Here is a 23919-nt window from a genome sequence, read left to right as displayed (position 1 = left end):
TTACGTATCTGGTCGGGGACTTAAGGATCTTGGTTAGGGAATTAGGGATTTGTAACATCGAGTCCCAAAAACACTGGAGTACTTCTAACAATGTTGACCAGTGCTCATTCCATATCGAATATCCCCAATAAGCCCCGTTTTAGTAAGCAGATTGTCTGTTCACTACGCACTAACAGTGCCTTTAGGGGATATAGACATCCAGAGAACTGCAACTGCTGCTATAATACATTTAACTGCGAGATATTACCATGGAATAGGGAATAAAAACTAAAACGAAATGGGGGCGGATTCTGAAATGACGTCGATATAAAAGCGACAAAGAGAAAGCGAGGCGTTTCTTACTAGCGTTCCAGGTAGCCCATCATGAGGAGACTCCAAGCGAAGGCAACGGCGCTGGTTACGACTGGCAGGGTGACCAGGAGCCACCGCATCAGAGTCAGCTCCTTGCGGTCGCCTTCGCTGCTGCGTACCACAGTGCGCAGTTTGATTAAACCCCAAAACTTGTGAAACGTAAATGACAGTCCTGCACATAACCGTTCACATCCTGCCACCCTTTTCTTCAGCAAAAAAAGAAGAGCTGGGTCTTGATAAAATGCAATAGGCAGTGCTAAACTTCATAGTTATTATTGAAGTGCACCTGATTTATATAATGACGCAGTGAAAAAGTAACAACAATTTATTTGGTAGAGAATTCGTCGAAAACAAATTATAACTGGAGCTACTGCAGTGCAATTGTTTTCACATTTGTCTTATACAGCAACAACTCAAGCATGCCTGGCTGTTCCTACGCGAAATGAAGCATCATTAGCATGGGTCTTGCTCATCGTGGCTGCATTTTTTATTTGGATTTGTTTGCTGCGAACAGCGCGGCTAGCTCCTTCGTATGTCGTGATCAGCACACAATACGGGCAAGAAAAATGATGTCGAAAATAGCTTGATATATACACGATCACAATACCGCGCTTGTGGAGTAGAAGGTTACTGTGCCACCGGGCTTGTTCATCACGCGCTGGCATGGTGTATGCTTGATAACTGCATCGATTTTCTGCTTGGTGTGCATCAAATCTTTTGAGTTGCTGGTGGAGAATGTATACCCAATCTCCATGTGATCGTTAAGACGGAATGAGCCTGTTTATATTGCCGATCACGTGGTTTACACGTTATTTTCAACGCTGTCGTGAGCACGTTTCGTTTTATCTTTTGCTTACCTTGTGCAGTAGAAAAATGTGAGCATGATACGCCGCTATGCACTGTGACGTGAGAGGGAAGCACGTGTACCTTCCGTAGTACTTGCTCAGGACGATGTTGCTGTCGTTCCCGTGGAAGCTGGTGATGGAGCCGACGCTGGCAGTCAGGGCGATGCCGATGAGCAGGTCCTTCTGAATGGTGGTGTACCTCCTGAATGGGACATGCGCCACTTTTAGCGTGCCACCGAGTTTTTGTTGCTCCACATAGCAGCCTGCCACACATTTTCCCCCATCAAGAACATCCTTAAATCTAATCTTTTAAATATCGGGAAAGCACCCTGGCGTAAAAAATAACACACACAAAAGAGCAACGAGGGGACAACGGGCAGGCGCTAACTTCCAACTGTTTATTGTGTTATGTTTTTTGTGCCAGGGTGTTTTCCCAATTTCTCAAAGATGTTAAACCACCTAGCCCAGCAACATGCTTTACTGTGATAATCTAATTCCGATTTATCTCATTTTCTCGTGCCTCTCCCTCACATCATCTGTGAATTGAGGAAGTAACCACAGGAAGACAGCACCGTTGATGAGCGAAGAGGGAGGCAAGGTAGAGGGGCTCTGATCTCACCCAATTATACGCGACGCCCATGAGGTCCGAAATTTCCTAACTCCTTCAAGCACCTTTGAGCCCGCTTCTGAGCAAAACCTAACCTTTTTTCATGGGGTGGAGGCTGCTGAAGCACAGGTCAGTATCGGCGGCGGTTAGAAGCTGCTATTGAGTGTGTCAGTTATATACACTTAAAACAATAATATTTTCTCAGATCCACTATATATAACCACGCGTCACCTGTATTTTATCAGGCAACAGTATTGGTATAATGGAGGGGAGAAAATGCGAAGTGGGACACGACACTCAGGGTCCTGGGCTGCCGTAGCCTATGTCTCTCCTCACCTAATAAAACGTTCTGGCTCAAATGAGAAATGGAATGCTGCATTTATTGGTGGCTGTGGGAGCGGTGATAAAAACATTTATTAATTATTTTATATATGCAGGTGTTTGAGCCCAGGCACTGTTGGCCCAGGTACTCACAAACAGGGGCGGTTATTGCGCGTTCAGCTTGAGCAAACTCACTCTTTCTCCCAGGCAATCCGCTCCTGGAGGTATGAGCTGTCCACGTAGGTGCTTGTGGTGAGCCGCCGCTCTGCGGAAGAGATGGTAAGAATGGATGGAGATCAAAAATATTGGAGGGCATTAGCGTTGTAGGGAGCATTATAGCGCAGCGTTTATTGCAACCGCTTAACGCGAGGACTAGCCTCCAATGCGCATGCGCAGATAGTGAAGATGGCGTGGATGCTGGCTTCTACAGAGTGCCTCTGCAAATACGCGTTGGCGGCTGCACTGCATGCGGCAAGCGGTGGCGATAGATGCTATGCAAAAAATAGCCTGGTTTCACATATATCTTTGTAGGCTATATTGGTATGCATGGCGATAAGCGTAATGCTGTGCTATAAGTCCCTTAATAAAAACATCGTGGCAGGCGCTATGGAAGTGTTACGAGGACGCTCTGTGCGTGCTGAGTTAGGAGTTGCAGGCACAATTTTTGCCACTGTAGGCTTTTTCATAACAGTTTAAATGGTCGTGTACCATACACAACGAACATGAAAAAGAGTTTTAGCACAGCGTTTACCGTCATGGCCAATGCCACCAGTGCGCATACGCAGATGAAGACGGCACAGCTGCAAGCCAGCTGTTTCTTTTGTTGCACTAGTCGGCACAATCGCAAGAGAGACAGCGCGATTGAGACAATGAATAACTGTGCTGTGTTTATACTCCTTCATCCTGTCTCAAATATCCGGTGCCTTTGGAGCCCTTATAAAACTGAATCTGCGCCTGTCGAGCCTAATACTGTTTGGTAATTCCTCAAACAGTTTCTGCGATTTGTTAGATTTGCGATTACATTTCTGTGGAGGTAAATAGACAGGAGAAATGCGTTTTATTAAAATTGTAAGCGGCTTTCACGTTTATGAAAATTTTTTAGTAAACAATATAGTTCTTCGCGACTTCGCTGGTGAATTAAATTATGTCAACGAGGAGTTACTACCTTGGCTGAATGCAGTTTGGTTCAGTTTATGGGCATAATGTCCCAAAGCAACTCAGGCCACGATAGACGCCGTATATATATGAGAAGGTTGCGGAAATTTGGAATACTTGAGGTTCTTTAACGCGCACTGACATCGCAACGAATACGGGCACCTTGCTTTTCGCCTCCATCGTTAAGTGGCCGCCGTTGCGGGAATTCGATGCCACATCCTTGGGTACAACTCAAACGTCCTAACCGCTGCACCATTATGGCGGGGTCTTTGTCTAAACACGCACCTTTGCAGTAAGCGCTGAAATCTATAATATTAAGCGTTTTTTTTTGTGTGGAGAGTGTATGTATAGGCACTAGTCTGACCCAATGTCTAAGCACTGGTCTATTGACTCTATCGCTCACGTAACGAGAAGAGGAATGAGATTACTGTCTTGGTCTCTTTTGCATATTGAACATTATATGCATAAGTTCGTATCGAGCTAAGAAAAACTTAGAGTGAGCGACCCTGCTGCCATACTGAGGAATTCCCGGATGTTGGAGAAGAGGGAGCTCTTCTTCCGCGACATCTTCTTCGCGTCCATGGCGGCTGCCTCGGAAATGTCCTCCTCGCCCGGCCGCAGCGTTTTTCCGCGCTCGTAGATGGATATCTTACGGTCGCGGAGGTCGGCTTTCTTGTCATCCAATTCTACCGGTATAGGGTCGGCCACCACTCGCAACGTCGACGCCGAACCGTGGCGCGCCTTGTTCTTGGCCAGCGGATAAGGGACGCCTTCCAGGTTCACGTGGACCGTGCCTTGCCGCTTGGGTTTTTCGCCGCCTACTGCGTCCGCCTTTGCCACTTGCGGCGCCTTGTCTACTGACGTCAACGAGCTCGACCCGGGTGTGGCGGAACTAGCTTCCTTTGCGCTGGGTCTCACGGCGTTGGCCGTCAGGGAAACCTTGTCTGATGGTAGAGGTGAGCTGGGGTTCGAGCTCCTCCCTGCTGTTTTTCCAAGGGCTATTTGGCCTGCGTAGATAAATTTTCAAAAGTCAGCATGCGCGTCCTTCATCAGGAGCACACCAGCAGAGGCGGAAGAAATAGAAAAAGCAACACTTCACTTGCACGCATTCACGAATTGCTTTCAACACATAGGACGCATAGCATGGATTCACAGCGTCTGTTTTTCTAGTAAGGTCGCAGCGCAACTCTTGTGATACATTTGATAGCGACGAAACAGAATTGTTAGTTCGACTAAACCGCAAGCTGGAATTAACTACATTCAGTAACGTGCTGTGTAGTCTTAATATAGGAGTGCTGCTACACTTCCAATGAACTGATTCTTCTTCTAGGCGAGATGAGTCATCATACATAATAGTACGTTGCACACGGAGATAGGGGCATGGCGACAAAAACGCACGGTGGTAAAAGGCGCACCTTCCATCTTGGTGTCTTTCTTCTCCGGCGGTTGGTCCACGGAGTAGAAACGTGGCTCGGCCACGGGCTCTAAGATGAAGCTATACCCTTCGTCTTCGTCCGGATTGAGAGCAATCGCTGCTCCGATGAAAGAAAAAAAGGCAAGCAGTAATACAGTTAGTGTTGGTTTCCGCTTAAATCTGGCAACAAACATCTAATCACTAACTACAGACCTATATCACTTTTGTCCACTTGTTGCAAACTTCTCGAGCACATCATTCACAAGCACATCATTCAGCATTTACCGGCGAATAACTTTCTGTCACCACAACAGCATGGGTTTTGAGCAGAATTTTCTACAACACAATTATTAGAATTCTCGCATGATAGCCTCAACACTAAACGACCATGGTCAGCTTGATGCCATCTTCATCGATTACTCAGAAGCATTCGACACGCTAAGCCATAAAAAACTACTCCTAAAACTAGCTGCAATTTTTCCCGGTATTAAGACTGAATATCTGATTACCTGCACTTAAGATTTCAATCCGTCACTTTTAATAGTAAACCGTCTTCTACAGCTCATGTGACGTTGGTGGTTCCGCAAGGCTCCGTATTGGGGCTACTCTTATTTATCATATATATATATATATATATATATATATATATAAATGACGTCACTCAAGTAACCAGAGACACACCAGTGAAAATACGCCTATATGCAGATGACTGCGTTCTCTACTCTAACATTTGTACTCAATAACGTCTTTTCATCGTTTTCAGATTGGAGTAACACATGGCAGATGAACATCAATTTCAATAAAACTGTTGCAATGTCCTTTACTACCAAGAAGCAGCCTCTCAAATTCACGTATAGCAGTCAGGGGTACAGTTTAAAGGGCAACTCCGGTGGTTTTTTCATCATTTTGTGTTTTTAATTGAATTACATTCCTCGGCACGTCCTGACTCCAACACAAAAAACCGTGTTCCAAAATTCCAATTAGAAGTATTTTTAAAACAGAAAAACAGCAAATCGAAACCGAAACTGATTTCACGGCCAGAAGCGACGTCACATTTGACGAAATGGTGACGTCACACTCAGTATTAGAAAAACCCTCGTACGTGCGTTGGATGGTGAAAATAAAGTATGGAAATCATGCCGCACTGCGTAAAATGTCTGAGGTTGTTCAATATAAGCCTCACAATTTCATAATCACGCGGGAAGTAGACATTAACGCCTGTATACTGTTTGTGACGTCAGAAACTCAGTGTTGCCCGCAGAAATACTCTCAACTTAAGCCATGAAAACGGCATATTTTAAAGCCGTATTGCGCGTGAACGGATTATCGTACGGCACTCAAATTTTGTAGAATGCGTCAGGACGGAGAGAAGAACCTGTGGTTAAAGTTTCACTACAATATTCGAATGTCAAAAAACCCCCGGAGTTGCCCTTTAACCCACGTTAACGAATTCAAATACCTAGGCGTTACATTCACGATTAACCTCAGCTGGCATAATAATATCGATCGTATCTGCTCCAAGGCGCTGCGAAGACTTGGATGCCTGAAACGCACTCTAAAACACGGCACTAAACAATACAAGCAGACCGCTTATAAAACAATGATCAGACCGATTCTCGAGTATGCATCTCCAGTGTGGTCGCCTCATTTCTTAAACGACATCACTAAAATAGAATCTGTTCAAAGAAAGGCCATCAGATTCATTTACAGCCGCTATGACTGCATGTTTTCACCGTCATCTCAAGCGCATGCATTATCACTGGAGCCACTGTCGTTCTGTCGCACGCGTGACAGCCTAATAATGCTGCGTAAAAATGTACACGGATCAACTAACGTTGAAACGCCTATCACAAAGATCGCACCAACAGCACGGGTTACCCGACGGGCTCACCCACTGAACATAGTTCCTTTCACTCCATTTTTAGATTGCTTTAAGTTTTTTTTTTTCCACAGACGATTGAATAATGGAATAACTTAGATGGTTCTCTGCGTTTACTGCCAACTAACCAATTTCAGAAAGAACTGCCTAATCATGTTACCTGATATTGTATTGAAATGCTGTATAACCCACTCCTGCTATGTGAGACAGCAGTATTTGTAAATAAATAAATAAAATAAATAAAATAAATAAAGTTAAGACGATTGAAATCTGTAGGATGAATTGGAGAGCTGATCGTATGCGTATATTGATTGTCATTGCTGGCGACTTGGACGGAACATCGCTTGCTTTTGCAATGAACATTTTCATCACTGCTGCTCTGACGGCAAATAAATTATTTTTATGTGCAACCGACAAAGCTACTGAATTGAACAGCAGTTTTGTGAAATGTTAGCCTTTATTCTGTATTCAGGCACTGCTTCAAATTGTTTTTGTCCTGACGATGATGGCAGTGCTTGCATAGATGGCAGTGTCTGCAGCCTCGGCGTATTTTATTCAGTTATAAACGTTCACATAGCGCGTGCGGACCGAAGCAGATGGAAAGAGTTTTTAGAGCGCAGCTCTTTGGCGCCCGTTCCTGGGTTTCGCGTCGGCGTCGGCCTCGTAACCAGCTCCGCCCCCCTTTCAGCCCCCCTCTTCCTGCGTGGCACCAGCCGCACGTGTTATCTGATTGCTGCGCGCGTTCCCCCGTTCGCCGCTGCTTATCCCCCTCCCCCCCCCTCCCCCCCCCCCCCTCTTCCTACGTGGCGGCGAGGGTGCTCTCCGATTGCCGGAACGACGGCTCCCTATCAGCGGATCACGGCACGTGCATCCCAAGCCGAAACGCAGAGTCACGTTCTCTTCACTCGCTAGCAGCGTCAGCGGCATCAGTCAGACGCTGCTATCTGATCGTCGCGCAACGTTCCTATGGGCTCACGCGCTGCCTCCCGCGACCTCCCGATAACTTAATTGCTCTCTTCATTTCTCCGACCACAAAGCTTCTTTTATGACAGCCAATAACTGTTAGTGGAGTGTTTTTTGAAGGAATACCTGTGAAAAAAAAAAATAAAGTTGTCTGTAATTGTACATACGTGTCCTGCTCGAAATCCTTGCCTCAATCTATCGAAAAGGTGAAACAGCTGATGAGCTGCGCTCAAATTTCGCATTAGGCAGTAACGTAATCGTCGGCAATTTTTTTTTCAGAGAGAGAGAGAGAGAGAGAGAGAGGGGGGGGGGGAGTGTTGAGACAGTGGGAGTAGAGAATAACGCAGAAATATAAGATATATGCATTTAGATTTGCGGGCAAGGCCAACAACCAGAAAGAAGAACAAAACAAAATTAAACGTCACATTTTATCGGCTGGGTCACCACAAAATAAAAAAAAAACATTTTGCTCGTTTTGTGGTCATCCCGCTCAGTTACATCGAGCGTAGGATCACCGTTTGACCATCTGTTGCTGCGACTGAACACAGCCTTTCTCCACAAACTTCATAATCTCCTATTGTGAACCTGTAACTTATCGTCCTCTACTGAGCCTGCACATAAAACTGCAATCTTCTCTACTCTAAGGGTTCATCGTTATTTGTTCTCAGCGACACATGCCCTGCCAATGTTAGTTTCCTCGCTCGATCTGAACTGTTCCCTACCGCATTCTCTTCCCATCGCTCAAAGCTATAGCAGTCGGGATGAGGGCAGCGACAATTCCAGACTCCTGAGACAAAAGGTTTCACCATAATCGTGACCACTATCAACATCATTACCATTTCATGGCTTTATTGCACCGCTACAGCAGTGGTATTGCGCAAAGTCTCTGTGTGACAACAAAATCAAAATGATCGCGTGAGAGAGAAATGAGTGAATCCTCAATCCTCCAGGAGCGCCGTCCACCAGCCCAAATTCATCCTTCGGACGCCTCGACCAAAGAGAACCCAATGACAGGAGTCCGACCTCCACATCCATCCTGCATTGTCCGCGATGTGTGAAAGACACGAAGGGAAGCTCTCACCCTCGAGAAACGGCATCTTCCACTCCTACACTAAGAAGGGCTCCCTCATCTCTATCCTGCGGAAGGCTGCATATATCAGAAGCCCACGTAGAAACAGGAAGTGACGGCGAAATAAAAGTCGAAGGCGAAAGGCGACCAACGTAAAGCGAAAGGCAAAAACTACACCTGTCGAAGCTTCGCCGCATCAGGTCTTATGGCAGGCCCTAAATCCAGGGGCTTTACTAAATCCCCCTCCCCTCTACAAACATTGTATGCTGTGCGCTTAACAGACGAGTGTCTGTTAAACGCACTGCACCCAGTGTTTCTTCCCTTAGCAGTTTCCCTCTCACGGTACAAACCTGCGTCGCCCTTTCATTTGACAGGTGAGGCAGTGTATGCACCACCTCGTCACTTGCAAAATAACGAACTCTAGTTCAATGCCCATGCCGGTAAACGCAGTTTTCGTCGTCCTGCCTTGTTCCGGTTCTCAACCATGAGCAGCAATACGCCGTTGAATGACTTGGAAGCTTCTTGAGGTCAGTAAGCTGTAGCCGACTAAGGTGTTCATCAATGTTCGTCCTTGAATCTTTCCATAACACACACGCACACGCACACGCACACGCACACACACACACACACACACACACACACACACACACACACACACACACACACACACACACACACACACACACACACACACACACACACACACACACACACACACACACACACACACACACACACACACACACACACACACACTCTCTCTCTCTCTCTCTCTCTTTCAATAGGGGCTCGTAAAGATACACGAAGGAAAGAAGCCAACAGCCGGTGATGCCAAGGAAAGTTTAGAGGTTTGTTTTAAAGTATAAATTAAAAACAAATCCCCTACAAATAAAAATAGCTAATGAGGTTTCGTCTATGCTAATCGGCAGTATTTCGTTCACCGAAATTAATTACATTAGTAAAAACTTATTAGCTATTTTTTATTATTGCCTTCAGAGAAAAAGTGTCAATACAAAAGTTGTAGACCGCCTTGAAAAATGGCCAGCTACGCTGTTTCCATCACGCTACGACTTACGCATCTCTATTTATAGGACTTCGAAAGATGGTGTCACGTGAACGCCAAGTGCGTACAGCTTCATCGCAGAGAGCACTGCAGAGAATAGCGGATTTCGTTATCTCGGACGCTTTTCGTGCTTTAAAGTGGCGCCGCTGTCACAAGGGAGCTTTCTATTGCGCCACGTATCGTTTCCGGCTGGTAAAAAAGTCACGTTACTTAAATTCTATCTTGCTGAAAACAATGTAGCTAGGCGTTTTTCGAGCAATGTAAAATTTTTCATTGACACTCTTTATCTCAATTAAAAATAGCTATTTAGTCTGCTAATTAATTAATACTGGTGAACAAAAATACTTCACATTAGCATAGACGACACTGAACAGCCCTTAATTGGTTTGACGCTTACTTAGAAAGATAATGAAATCAAATTGTAAAGGCTTTTGTCGAAGGCCGGATGCTGTTTGGCCTCGTAGGTGGCGTGAAGTATTGGTCAAATAAGAGACAAACAGCATCCACGATGTTCACGTAAGGATTTTGTAATGACTATAGAGCCGCATAAGTGTATTTTGAGGCTGCAAGAACAGAAAGAATAAACAAAAACTTGGAAATACACGGAACACTTCATACTTATAGAGTAGGGTATGTCATCCCGAATTTGTCGCCAAACAATGTTGCCCTCTCTCGATCTCTCTCGACTGCTATTATGGTACTCTATCTGTAGAGTAGCAATATTGACGCTTCTGTTATAGCTTTAAACACCACACCTTCTTCCACAATTTTCTATCTAGCGCTTAGCAAAGGCCTCTCGTGTACGCCGACGGCTTTTGATTGAAATATTTGGTGCGAATGCCGGTTCTGTAACTAGGCCACCCCGGTGAACAAGAATAAAATCGTGAAATTCTTCCATTTCCTCTCTTTTTTTTTTTTTTATGGTATAGCTTGGCAAAGCCATTTTAAACCAATTACCTTGCTTGTCGAACTTGATGGGGGAAAATGGGGAAGAAAAAGTTGCATGGGAAGTTAAAAAAGCTTGTAAACAACCATTCAGTCCTTTTTTTTTTTTTGCTTTTGCCAAAGGTTCACTTTTATTTTTCCGACCCTTATGAAGCAAATGTATGCTATTTCCGAAAATCCACTTGTATTTTCTACTCTTAGGCTGAAAATTTATGCAAGAGGCTAAACTGTGCAAGATGAGTGCTCTGTATAAACGTGAAAGCGTACCATGGTAACCGCCTTTACAGCACTGATCTTCAAGTATGTCTGCGCAGTTTCACACCTGACTGGAGAGTCAGAAGGGTGCAAGATTTTGCTTTCATTAGTGGTATTAAGAAACAATATATTTAAGTGCCCTAGGCGGGGCAAGGTGAAAGGAAACCGACTTATTGATTTTTTTTTTCACTTCGTGTAACCATCTTCTGTGCTACCTGAACCTGAATCTTGAATTGTGGCGAGAGGGTGTTATGGTACGCAAGCTGCTAAACATTTAACAATACCCCCCCCCCCCCCCCCCCCCCCACGTGATTAAAAAAAAACAACCGAAGCAACGTGTGCCGCTTGGCGAATTGCCAAGCAGCAGACAATTCTCCATTTCTATTCCCATATGAGGACGTTATGCTATAATTAGTTATGATAAATGTAGCATAGCTTGCTTCCTGTCACATCCACTTGTCTTGTGGACATGAAAGTCAGTTCAGTAGTAGAAATATAAATTGCCGGCAGCATATTTTGGCAGTTTCCTTCTCTCCATGTCATCATAAATGTATCTGCCGTTGAGGTAGGTAATCCTACAGAAGAAGATTGGCCTCCAACTGCTAAATCCAGATAGATAGGCTCCAGATTGGTTCGGCACAAATCTAGGTTTGTGGAAGGCTGACGTTGATGGTTCAGTTGTAAAGGCAGGCAGAACTACAAAGTTTATGGTGCGAAATCTCAGGTATCCTACTTAAATATCAACAGCTTATTTAAATTACAGTCGGCAAAAGAACTTTACAAGATACAGGTTTACAGAAAAAAATAAAATAAAATAAAAAACTGTTGAAGTCGTACGTGGCAGTATTCTGAAATCTCTGCAGGTGTGAAGTAGATGTAGGCTATCCATCTTCCGTTATGGATATCAGGCGACTGGGTAATGAACCCTAGCTATATACATTCATTCCAAAACGACGAAAAGGGAGAAGTTTTAGTTTTCTTCTACGCAAACCTGATGCACACTATATTCTCGAGGCTTAAATTCGTTCCTTATTTGTCGCAACACGCTGGTACAGAATGTAATTTTTTTTTTTAATTTGATACCAGACTTCAGTGGGCTTCTAAGCGGACAGATGGTTGTTTTAAGTTTCTTGGGTAGTATTTTGTAAACCTTCTAAGGTGCCTTCACATGCCTGCTTACCGCTGGTCACGCACGGTTTCGACAACCGAGCTGTGACGTTACAGGTATCCACGGAAAATGGCAAAAAGATATAAATTCTACCAAAATACGACATAGGAATTTCACGCTAAAACTTTTTCTTTACGCTGACCCCCCCCCCTTTCCCCCTTTCCCCCTCTCCCTTTCTTTCCCCTTTTTGCATCGTTAAGGAACTGCACTAGAAAAGCTAGCCCCTTCTGTGACATAGGATGCGAGTGCATGTTTTAAAATTGAACATTAACAAAGAGCAAAAGATCACCTGGTTCACAAATCTCTAAAGAAACTACAGTACACGGGGAGTTTTGCGAGGTACGTTGTCCGATGGCTCAAAGCTGCGTGATGTCGGTGTGCGATTAGAGGCCGACGCCAGATCTCCTGTATACGGTATAGCACTTCGAAAACACTGCACGTGCCCCAGCGTTCGATACATGATTATTGCACAAGGTTCCTAGCGATGGAGGAGTGTATGAGTGCGCGTACCCAGAAAAATGAGTGTTGTTGGGGAAAGCCATGCAAAAGGGAAGTGGACGGGAGAAGAGAGGGGGGGGGGGGGGGGGGGGGGGGGGGGGGGGTGGGGGGGGGGGGGGGGGGGGGGGAGGAGTACGTACTTCTCAAAATCCTCGAGGAGAAGCGCTCCCGTTGAGCGGGGGCGTCCTGTACATCGCTCGAGACGAGGACTCTTCAGCGCGCGTCCTCCGCCGGTGGCGAGGAGCCCCGCGCCGCTTGAGAAGCGCCGCCTAAACTTCTGAGCGTAGGCCTGTGCGGTAGAGGAGGGAGGGAAATGAAATGAAACATTATATCACAAGTGTTGTACGTGCGGCTCGGTCGCAGGAGAAAAGTTTTTCTTTCTTTCTTTCTTTCTTGTGAACCTTGTCATTAGTCGTCCAGTAAAAAGAAGTAGTGAAATGTTTGCTTGTTCTAGTACGGAAATGACGAACCTGTCGTACAAGGTGTTCAAAATTAGGCGGTCTTGATTCTTAATAAAAAAAAATAAAAATAACCTTGAACAATTTCACGAAAGCTGCTTTCGCACTCGGATTATGCAACCAGCTGGACAAAGAACAATAATTGCTGTCTGAACGGCTTGATTACCTTACGTAAATTAAGGTGGTAAACATTTTATCCAAAGCGGCTAGCGTTTGGTGTTTATGCAGAAAACCTAAAGGCTATCACTTTCCTAGGCTACTCTATATGTTAGCACCCTCCTCAGTGTCATATTTCAATATATTCTGCCCCGCCCCTCCAAGTTTCGACCATATGTGCGTTATTGCACATACAAGGCGTGGTGGCATTCGAATCGACACTTCTCCTCTTTGCTTCAGGCATTTCTTCGTCGCATTGAAGGAGAAATTAACGAGCCTCATAATTCGCTCCACGATTATGGCAGACGAAACGCCACACAAGGCGTCATGGCTCCATAAGTTTCGACCAGATCGTCACCGGGTTGATTGCGCATTAGATGGCCTGAACTGAAAATTTGCAAGCGAATATCGCGCAATGCGAGCATGACAGGCGAATTCTACTAAGTGGTGTAGTCTAGGAATCCCGACGTTACTAAGTTTATAATATTGTCACGTGATTCGGGAGTCAAGGGAAGGAAGAAGAGGCTGAAGGGAAGAAGAGGAAACAGAAGCGACAGTGGTGTGTGCTGGTGTTCCTTGCGGACTCGCAGAGCTTAGACTGCAAATAAACACCCCGTTACGTACTGAGTACGTAACAATATGAACACATACTCTGGAGTGGCTAAAATCACTGAATTTAGTTGATAATAGAGCTGACGGCATCAATTCTTTTGCTCACTTTGTCCGCTTGCATCTTTTGTGCACTGCACATTGTCTTTAAATTTTCGCAAAATATAATTTTGAACATTCAGGTTAGGAAATTAATTTGGTCAGTAGTAGTTCTGGTGGAGGGTTTCTAATAAGAAAGAGTAGTTGTTTTGGTCACGAACGTGATTAAAACTACCATTGTACTCAACCAGTGTACTTATGACGGTTGACGATATGATATTATAGAGGTATGTTGTTTATTGCGCCGGAGAACCGGGACACGATGGCATCTATAGTGAATCGCAAAAGGACTGATTTTTTTTTTTTTGTTGTTGCAGTTTTCATCATCTGCTAGTTTGTACGTCACGCGCATATTGAAGTGTTACACGCGGATCAGAAGGAATAATTACATTGTACTAGTTACCGGTAAAATGGCTCGTGCTAATTCGAGAGCTGACATATGTCTCTGATAAGAAAAAATAACACTACATTGGCTAAAACATTTGTAACTTTTCTGAGCTGACGTTTCCTGCTATTTCTGAAAAAAGAAATCTGGATACCTATACTTCGCCGACAGTTTCTTAACGATAGGCAAATTTCATCAGTTTGCTTGAATCTCATGCTCACTAATTGCTCTCAGTGCAGAGAAGGCAAATGCATGGCACGGAAAAGTGTAGCAAGTTATGTATGGCTTGCCGTTTAAGTAGGGTTGTCGAGTGAAACATGTCAGAGAAGCAGCAGCATAGCGGTTCGGAATAATTTTGATAATATTGAGTTATTTCACGTGCGCGGGCATAAGATAGCACTGGTGTTTATTTATTTATTTGTTTGTTTGTGTGTGTGTGTGTGTGTGTGTGTGTGTGTGTGTGTGTGTGTGTGTGTGTGTGTGTGTGTGTGTGTGTGTGTGTGTTTAGTTCGCTTCTATCAAAACGTAGCAGCCCCAGCATTTTCTCTGTCTTACAACCAAATACCTTAGTTATTACGAGCGTGCTAAATCAGCTGGGTTCTCAGTCTGAATAACTGGCCACTACCACCACCACAATCATCATCATCATAATCATGTTTACTACTTTCTCGAAACGAAGGCCTCTCCTCTCCAGTATCTCCTTAGTTAACGCGATCCTGTTGCAGTTGCAACCAACTTAACCTTGTGAACTTCTTAATCTCATTAGCCCGCCACACTCTGTGCTGCATTTGTCTTCAGCTGGCTTCACACTGGTATGAATCCGGCGAATTAGAAAGACAGGGTTTATCTCGTGCTTGTCGGCATTGTGTAGCATTAGATACTGCAGCGAATGAGGGCAATGTGCATAAGAGCAACGCGCGCTGCGAGACACCGAAAGGCGCGCTGTTAAACAGCAGCGCACCTTGAACTGTTCCTCGCGGATGACGTCAGTTTGCACCTCGGCGATGGCGCACTCTACAGTGAAAACCATGAGTACGGCCGTGAGGCTGGAGCCGAGCACCTGCGTGAGCAGCAGCGTGCAGCACAGGAAGCCGAGCAGCAGTGAGCGGACGCGGGTGCCGAACCCCTGGAGCAGCAGGAAGGCGGCGCGCGCGTACAAGCTCGTGAAATGGCGCAGCGCCAGAGCGAAGCTCAGCCCCAGAAACAGCGACATCACCGGCTCCTGCGATACGAGAGAGATGAGAGATGAGAGGTATGGTGCCATTCAACGGAAGGACTCTAAGCCGTGCCGTCACTGAAGGTATCAGAAAGAAAGGAACGTTAGTATGAGTGACGGAAAACACTGATGTCCGCCCAATCGAAGGAGAATCTAGACCAAGTGGACCTAAGTAATAAAGCATATGAGAGTCCGGAGCGGACAGCCATCAGTAGAACACGAACCACATGCTGGTTTCAGAGAGAGTGCATTTCCGGAAGTGGTGAGAGAGAGAGAGAGTATAGTGTGGCTATAGGATGCGCTGCACGATGGGGCGAGAAGTCTGGTAGTTTACAGCGCTTAGCGCAGGAATTTTGAGCTTCCTGTTGTGTGACATCGAATCAGGCAATTTATAACGGGGACAGTTGCCCCATGACGTCACGAGCTCCGCGCTTGTCGAACGGCAAAATTTCGAGCTCGCTTACCTTCAGTTGAAACGCCACCTCTCCATATGACTGGGGTTATCGACTACAGTCGCCAGTTCTGTCATTCACTGCACGTACGAGGCTTTTCGAGACGTTGTCTGCGACGTCAGTTGGTAATCTATTTTTGCTGCTTTTAACCTCAGAGTTGCCTCGTATAGCTGTGATGCTCACCGAGACGTATCTGCTGGCCACATCGTCGGGTGGCATGATGTCGAAGAAGGGGAGCAACAGCAGCGGCAGCAGCGATGGCGCCACGAAATGAACGCTCTCCAGAACCCAGAACACGGCCATCAGGCAGGCGCAGAACACGTACCGCACCGCCACCTGCGGAGCGCAAGAGTTCTCAACAGGTAGCCTAGCTCCATTTTTATGAAGGAGACGATATGATCTCTATGCAACAACGGGGCATCTCGGTCAAAGGCCAGTGTGCTTTGGTAGGTTTACACCGTGAGAAGAAGAGGGGATGTTGCAGTGTATACCACCACCACCGCTGTTCTATCTGAAAAGATTAATACACTTTGAACAAAACTGCATAGTACAGCGTTTTGAAACCATCGGACCCACGATAAGTTTTGTGAGCAAGCTTCCGAGAAGCATTGCTGTGCCTCAACGTAGGTCAGCATGCAGAGTATTTGATAACAGAGCATGTGAACGAGGCTGTTTGTTGTCTATAGACCAACCGACCAAACGAGTAATAGAGGAGTGCATCATTAGAATATACTGCCGCAGGTTTACTATATAATCGGTACGCACACGGCTACTGTAATTGGTGCGTGGAGGGGCATCATGGGAAACGAATACGGATGCTACTTCCCATTGGCTAGAGGGATCATATAGTCTGGGTCACAGGGGTTTTCATTTCTTCCATTCTTTATGCTTACTGAAGCCAGGCGTTTTCATTGCTACTGAATACTAGCCTTAATTTACTGCCGTGAGGACATGTCGATGATTCGGAGTTGGGAAAATCTGATACGAGATCAAGTTTTAGAAAATGCCCCAGAGATGAGAGGCGCGAAGAAAACAAAACGTGTGCTACGTCAATCCATGTTCTTGCAATCAATGCGTTTTTTGTTTTGTAGTCACGCACAGGGATGGCATTTCAATCATATTCCTCTTTTGATGTTCATCCTGCTTTTTGCCCTATGGTTTAAAGCACACAGTATCATCTCGTCGGGGTAAAAAAACTGTCTAGTGGCGTCAGCGTCGACAGCTTGAAGCATAGCAGCCTCAGCATCACGAGTACTGTGTAATCAGTGTTGATGCTAAATAAAATTATTTGTATTTGTATTTGTATACCTGTCACAATAGTTGGTACGCATGTTTTAAACAATATGTCGCTTTGGTCTAATTAAGGAGAATGTTATTTGTACCTTTGGTAATGCACAGTTGACCGCACGCAGACCGACTAACACGAGGTATTTGCGAGGTGTATACTCAATGAAATAACTGAGATTGTGGGTGCAAGTCCTCTTTTACGCTTGATGATAGTGAATTTGTGTACCTAGATTTTACGTAACAACACGTGAGCTTGCCTTCTTTTTTTGTTCGCTTCTTCGCTCGCACGTGCTTGTTATTAAACTCCATTTATGAGCCAGCGATCGTCCTCAGTTCCTCTGACTCTGGTCCACGACTTCTTCGCTGTATCCTAACAGCCGATCACGTACAGTATAGCTACAGATGTTGCGCAACACGACGGGTCATTACAAGCAGTAAGGGGAACTGCTCCGCAAAGCTCTCTGCGGGACTATATGCTATTTGAGTACTTGGGAAATGGTTGCGCTCGAGGATTACAGAACATACCGGGACCAGGGAAGAGATTAGGATTCGACGTCACACGTGACCTTTATAGCGATTTCCCGTGCACGCTAATCCCTTCTTTGGTTCCGGTTTGTTCTGTAATCTTCAAGTCCAACCATTTTACAACAACAGGAGACATGTCTAGTGCAAGTGGTTACTGCAAGTCTGGACGGCAAGAAAGAAATTGCCAAGAAGCTAAGGATTGGTTGAAGCAGCCAAATGCGTTTTTCGGCTGTGTGCAACTTGTGAGCACGAGCTTAAATGAAGCAAGTCAAGCTAGAAACATACAGGCGAGCATCGTGTCTGCGCTTAAATATGACGTCCAATTAGGCGCACGAAGAGGTTGGAAATAATATTGAGGACACCGCGGAGAGTCAGAAAAAATTACGTTATTCAAGTACCGATACAATAAACTCCATCAAATGAACTCGGGTTACGGGAGATTTGCTGTGGACCGGTCTGACATGGCGGGAGCCGGGCAGAACTATGGTCTATAGTCCACCAAGGCTAGCTATTGCTATTGCTCTCCCCCATATACACACCCACGCGCCTATTTACCAAGTCCAAAGCAGCATTTGAGATAGAAAGACCAATGACTCTATCTTTTCGTGTAAACATGCAGCTTGATAGCAATACGTAGGAAGCGACTTCATTGGGGTTCTGCCTTCAAGGTGCTTGAAGGCACCTTGATACGCAGCACTTAATATGCGCTACCGTCGAAGCGGATCGTATTTTTCCCTTTTCCTTCGCCGTTGATAGCGGCGCCTGCTTTGAGGAAATGCTACAGATAGAGATAGCGTGGTGGGGAAGCAACTCTGTCTCACATGGTTGTCTGAGAGCACGAGCATGGGCGACAGGAAGACGGGAGCCACGTAGCTGCAGAGCAGGCGGCTGGGCAACCGTCGGCTCTGGCTGTCCGTTGACTCCGGGTAGGTAAGCATGGTCGCCGCTTGTCTGGTGGTCTGCGCTCGCTGCGATGAGCCACGCCTCCTTCTTCTCTTCCCAGAAGCGCTTCAGGCACGTGGGACCTCGAAATCTGGGACTGTATTGTTTCTTCTTCTTCTTGGCCTCATGAAACACGTGGGTATGTGCCATTAATTTCGAGAACAACAACATACCAGTATGGGGAGATTGGCCAATGTGTAGTGGCCTATACATGAAAACTTCTAGAGGCACCGAAGGTAAAGTCCACTATTCGTTCTTTCGTGGCAGCAGACGACGCCGGACAGCTTGTTGGCGATATCGGTGAAATTTGAAATGCCAGCGGCAAGGGCGTCCATTCTTGTTGTTGTTGTGACTGTAGGAAGAAGGAAAGGAAAATACGTGGCCCTGCTGCTGGCTCTGTAGCTGAGCCACCTCCGCTACCTCGTGCAGACAAGAGAAAAAGTAGAGTAAGAAAAAGAAGAGGGAGAGAAAGATGCGCGCCGCAACGGTCATCCCTAATATCACCATTTTCGGAATGTCCCGTTTTCAGCGTTACGAATACCTAGCCGCTTCATGCAATGATCCCTTGCTATCTACAGCCGAAAACCAGCATCTCATATACTCATGGAAAGGTCGTTCATGTAAATCACGGCAGTGTGAGGTAACGATTACTCTCATGAGATGCAGGATTCCTCGCCTAAATTTTTATTTATGTAGATGCGGGATCAGCTCCACTAACATTTGTGAGGCTTGCTGTGAGATCGAAAATATTGATCACTTCCTTCTCGCTTGCCGAAGGTTTCACATCAGAGGAGGGTGCATTTAGAAATTCCAGTTGCATGCTTGGGATTTACGTTGTCGGCCCCGCTTCTACTCTCCTTCGGTGCGAGTGCGAAATGATTTGCGTTGCCTCAAATTTGTCAGTACTTACATAGCTACATCATAGCTATGGACAGATTACCTTGCTAATTGTTTTCCAAATTTACAAACTTCCAAATTTTGTGATCTTAAATCTTCTGTTTTTGTTTATTTGACAGTTACTTTAATGCACTAATTCAGTTTGTGTAAGACATTTGGCAGTCCACAATAACCCTGGCCAATCCCCCTTCGTGGAAGAAGGCAGCAGAGCAGGTAACAACACAAAGCGTAATAGGCACACACACGCACACAAGGACAACGCTGCACTGACAACTATCCTTCTTCCAAGAGATGTGTGACCAACTAGCTCAGCGTTCGACTCTAATATTGTCCCCCTTCGTGGGTATGCGCCATATATCAGGGAAGAAGAAGAAGAAGAAGAAGAAGAAGAAGAAGAAGAAGAAGAAGAAGAAGAAGAAGAAGAAGAAGAAGAAGAAGAAGAAGAAGAAGAAGAAGAAGAAGAAGAAGAAGAAGAAGAAGAAGAAGAAGAAGAAGAAGAAGAAGAAGAAGAAGAAGAAGAAGAAGGGCCGTCGTCCCCCCAATAAGCGGTGGCAGGTGAAATGACAGCTTACAAGAGATAAAAATTGGGTGGCGGGCTAGCCCCCGCCGCAAGCGGCGTTGACCTACCTTCCCAGCCCCGTAGGGCCAGGAACAACCACCCTTCACCATCTCCCTCCCACCCCAGCCGTCGTCCGCCACCGAAGTGGTGGCGAGTGCAATGACTGCCTACAACCTGGTACCGTCTATCCTTGGTGCCGTAATTAGGGATTATGCCATCATTCCAAACACTCGCGGGAAGATGTTTAAGTTACATACTCTGGAATTCTCATACCTTCAAATGTCTTATCTGGTCGAATTAGGCTTGGTTATATATGCTTTCTCCGTCTGAAGCACATCGCTGATAACTTCAGTAACATACCTTAATAATTACGCCTCTCCTTTCTTGCATCTTTGGCTCTAAAACCTATACTCTGCAAGTTATGGCCATCTGTAGCAACATCGGAGTCTTTTGAATAAACGAATGAGGCCATTGCTTCTATCAGCATTTTTATACACTGAATTTTGCTTTCCTAGAAGTTATTACGTGACTCCATTATGAATCATTAATGTTCTTTCGTAGTCACATTTTACTATTTGCATAACTACTCTATAATTCCTTGGGTGTTTTACTTTTCATTTTTGTAACTATTCTAAAATTTGCGATACACGTAATTGATGTACAAAGCATTGTTATCCTGTCTTTATTAGGATGGTGTCTTTGGTTTGCTGCAAGGGCCTATCTCTATAGTCATGAAGGGTAAGGGCCCCAGATGGTTTACATGTGTTTTTTACTATTCTTCTGAATAAATTGACTTTATTGATTGATTTGATTGTCGCTCGCTCACTTACTAATCGAATACAGGGGGGGGGGGGGGGGGGGCTTAGCATAATGCACAATCGTGAAGGGTGCAGTGCAGAAACATTGCGACCCATGAGTTTTTGATCGAGCGCAAAGAGCCTATAAGAATTCATTAATACACACAGAAACTCCCGATGTACCTGTATCCATACCGGGCTCCTTGAACTGCAATACTAAAAATCATTTTGCTATCTCCATTGCGCATTTTCCGCGTGCGTAGTGTCCTCCCGATTGCTCAAACGAGAATTTTCCTGCCTTAGCGGCCGAGTAAGAATTTTCGGGAACCTCGGTAGCTCTATAGCCTTATAACGCGCGCACTAATTGCATCTTCAGTAATGACAAATCCGGCAAAAACTGCGAAGTGGCGGCGTTACGAGAAGTATACTTGCGGCCTCGGTGATGATACTAGTACTGCGGCAGCTGTTCCGGTCATGTCTGCAACAACTGCTTATATATTCGCTGTTTATAGTAAAGAACTGACCATACTTCTTTCGCCGCTCTGAACTGGAACGTAGCTACTCCTGCGAACATTTCCCTGTGTTATGCGGAGAATGAAAAAAAAGAAAAGAAAAAAAGAAACAAAGCAAACCACGATGAGAAAATGGAAATAAATGACGGCCCTTGTCCAGCCACGCACGCAATGTGGCCGGTTTGGAATTATACGGAACAGCTCAGCAGCTGCCGGAACCTTCAGCGATGGGCCATGCGCAAGGGATATTCGGCCCCAACTCTCGCATTCCTGGCGCGTGTGAAGGGAACAAAAAAGAACTAGAGCGCTAGAGGCGAACATTCCCTTCGGTTGGCGTTATGCAAATGAGAAACCCAGCCCAGCCTCAACGGGAGTAGAACAAGGCGGCTGCTGAGTTCGAGCGGCCATACGAACGTTGTACCCTCCATCTAATAGGGCGAGCTTATACCGAAGGCGAGACGCCCGTTCCTTGAAGAAAGGGGAAAAAGAGACGCGCACACCAGTATACGCGGCGGCTTTTTATACAGAAACCCCAGGGCTCTGTTTGGCTATAAGGGATGCTGGCTAAGGAAAATTCCCTATCTTCATGCAGGGAACCCGCCTGGCGCAGCGTCTGGACCGGCTTAGTCCTTCGCGAAGCATAAGAGGCTATCAGCGTTTGCCCCGACTCCTATAGGTCCGCTGGTGAGTGGCCCCTGTTTAATTTTTTTTTCGTTTATTCTGGTTACCTTTTTGCTTTTCGGCCGCTGCCTGGCTTTGATGCGATAACCTAAGGCGATCCTCTGGGTCAGGTTAAGTGAGAGTGCATAGCCGGTAAATGTTTACGAAGCAGTGGGCAGAGCTGCGGCATTCCGATGCGGCTTTATGGCTAACGGTCCCTGCTTCTGGCGATGGCTTCCCATGGCAGCCAGATGGAAAAACACATGCCTTCTGACATTCTGGTGTAAAAAATTCACATTCTCCTGAGCCTCCGCCAATAAAAAGCCCGTCAGATACATTTGACATAGGGAGCGGAAGGAGGCTTGCGTCCGTAGAAAGTTGCTTTTTGATTAATTCTAGCTGAGGTGCTGTCACCAACTACGCGCGGTTAAAATAACATTGCTTTCCGTTTCTCGGATAGCTTTCGTCAAGGTGGTAAGGCAGTGCCAATACGCTTTAAAGGGCAGTATACAATACTAAATGGACTTACGTGCAGTTTATACTAATGGTAAAGTAATTTTAGTCTAACCTAGCTAAGCTCTCAAAACAATTTTCTAAGTACGAAGGAGGTGCGATGTTGGAGTACAAAATTTTAGAGGCAATCATGCAGTTTGATTGATGTGGTGGAAAGGACAATGCGTGCGCTTCTGCGACTCCACTTATGCAATATGTAACGAGAGTCACAATGCATACGTTCGTTATACCCGAGTGTTCCGCTGTATCTGACTCTTTCGTTATATATGAGTGTTTCGCTAGAAACGGAAACAGCTCACGTGTTGATCATGTGCTTTCTAACTTATTTCCTTCTCCCGATACCGGTTAGTCGAAGTTGAAATAACCAATCGCCCTATTTTTGTACGACATCTATCCTCGTTACTGTCCCGTGCAGGTTACCAAGAAAAGCTTGAATTCGTCACTATTTCTTGAAACAGTTTCTAACACAGATTCGCTACCAATTACTTTGATTCATGATTCTGGAAGTGCTTTGAAGCATTCACTGCCACACTTGCTAAATTTCTTGATACATGGTTTGCAACAGTGATATAAAGCAAGAAAAGGTATTCCAACCTTTACGATCCAAGTTTAGCTGGTGGTCTCTACAGTCTTCGGAAAAATGATAGCTTGTATAAAAATACTAAGAAGTAGCCCCTCATATTCATTTACGGACGCGATACGAAACTTACAGCAATGTACCCGGAAGGATACGGCTTCTGTAGAGAAAGTCCGAACAGGTACACATATTTGTCTTGGCACTCGTCAAATTGCGAATGCTTTCATTGATTCATTTGTCAACGATAAGCCTCACGTTACTCAGCTCATTCCTGTTTACTCTCATCTACCTCATAGTTTCTTTCTTTTTCAGTTTCTCCGGGTGACGTGCGCACCGTTATTACGAATCTGAAGGACACAAGCCCAGACCTTGACAATTAACTTCCATTCTTGTCAAATCCGCTAATATCTTATCTGATTTGCAATGTGCTCTCCTACATCGTCCACTTGATCTTCAAGACAAGCATCCTCCCTAGCACACTAAAAAAAAAAAAAGCCAAACTAATTAACGTCTTCAAAAAAGGCGACAGACGCATAACAAGTAACTATCGTCCCATTTCTATTCTTTCCTTCTTTTTGCCCCGCCGGGGTGGCGCAGTGGTTACGGCGTTCGACTACTGTTCCCAAGGATGCGGGATCGAATCCCGGCCTCGGCGGCCGCTTTTCGATGGAGGCGAAAAGCAAGACGCCCGTGTGCTGTGCGATGTCAGTGCACGTTAAAGAACCCCAGGTGGTCGAAATTT

At 45.5% G+C, this 23919-nt stretch overlaps 1 protein-coding gene across 1 annotated transcript in view; it reads right to left on the bottom strand.

Moving 5' to 3' along the window:
• LOC146196615 (uncharacterized) overlaps positions 1–21391 on the bottom strand; it is a 37490-nt gene extending 16099 nt beyond the window's left edge. The window contains exons 1-10 of the mRNA XM_084597043.1: positions 21344–21391; positions 18542–18688; positions 16092–16244; positions 15202–15462; positions 12726–12822; positions 4695–4811; positions 3798–4286; positions 2320–2389; positions 1279–1398; positions 343–459 (exon numbers count right to left, since the gene is read on the bottom strand). Coding sequence (XP_084453169.1) covers positions 343–459; positions 1279–1398; positions 2320–2389; positions 3798–4286; positions 4695–4811; positions 12726–12822; positions 15202–15462; positions 16092–16244; positions 18542–18688; positions 21344–21391 — 1619 coding nt within the window. The remainder of the gene's footprint in view (positions 1–342; positions 460–1278; positions 1399–2319; positions 2390–3797; positions 4287–4694; positions 4812–12725; positions 12823–15201; positions 15463–16091; positions 16245–18541; positions 18689–21343) is intronic.
• Between the last annotated feature and the right edge of the window lie 2528 nt (positions 21392–23919).

The sequence above is a fragment of the Amblyomma maculatum genome, chromosome 3 (genome assembly GCF_055883805.1).
Source record: "Amblyomma maculatum isolate TAMU_Amacu chromosome 3, ASM5588380v1, whole genome shotgun sequence".
In the NCBI taxonomy this organism is placed as follows: Eukaryota; Metazoa; Arthropoda; class Arachnida; order Ixodida; family Ixodidae; genus Amblyomma; species Amblyomma maculatum.
This window is presented reverse-complemented; position numbering and strand designations above follow the sequence as displayed.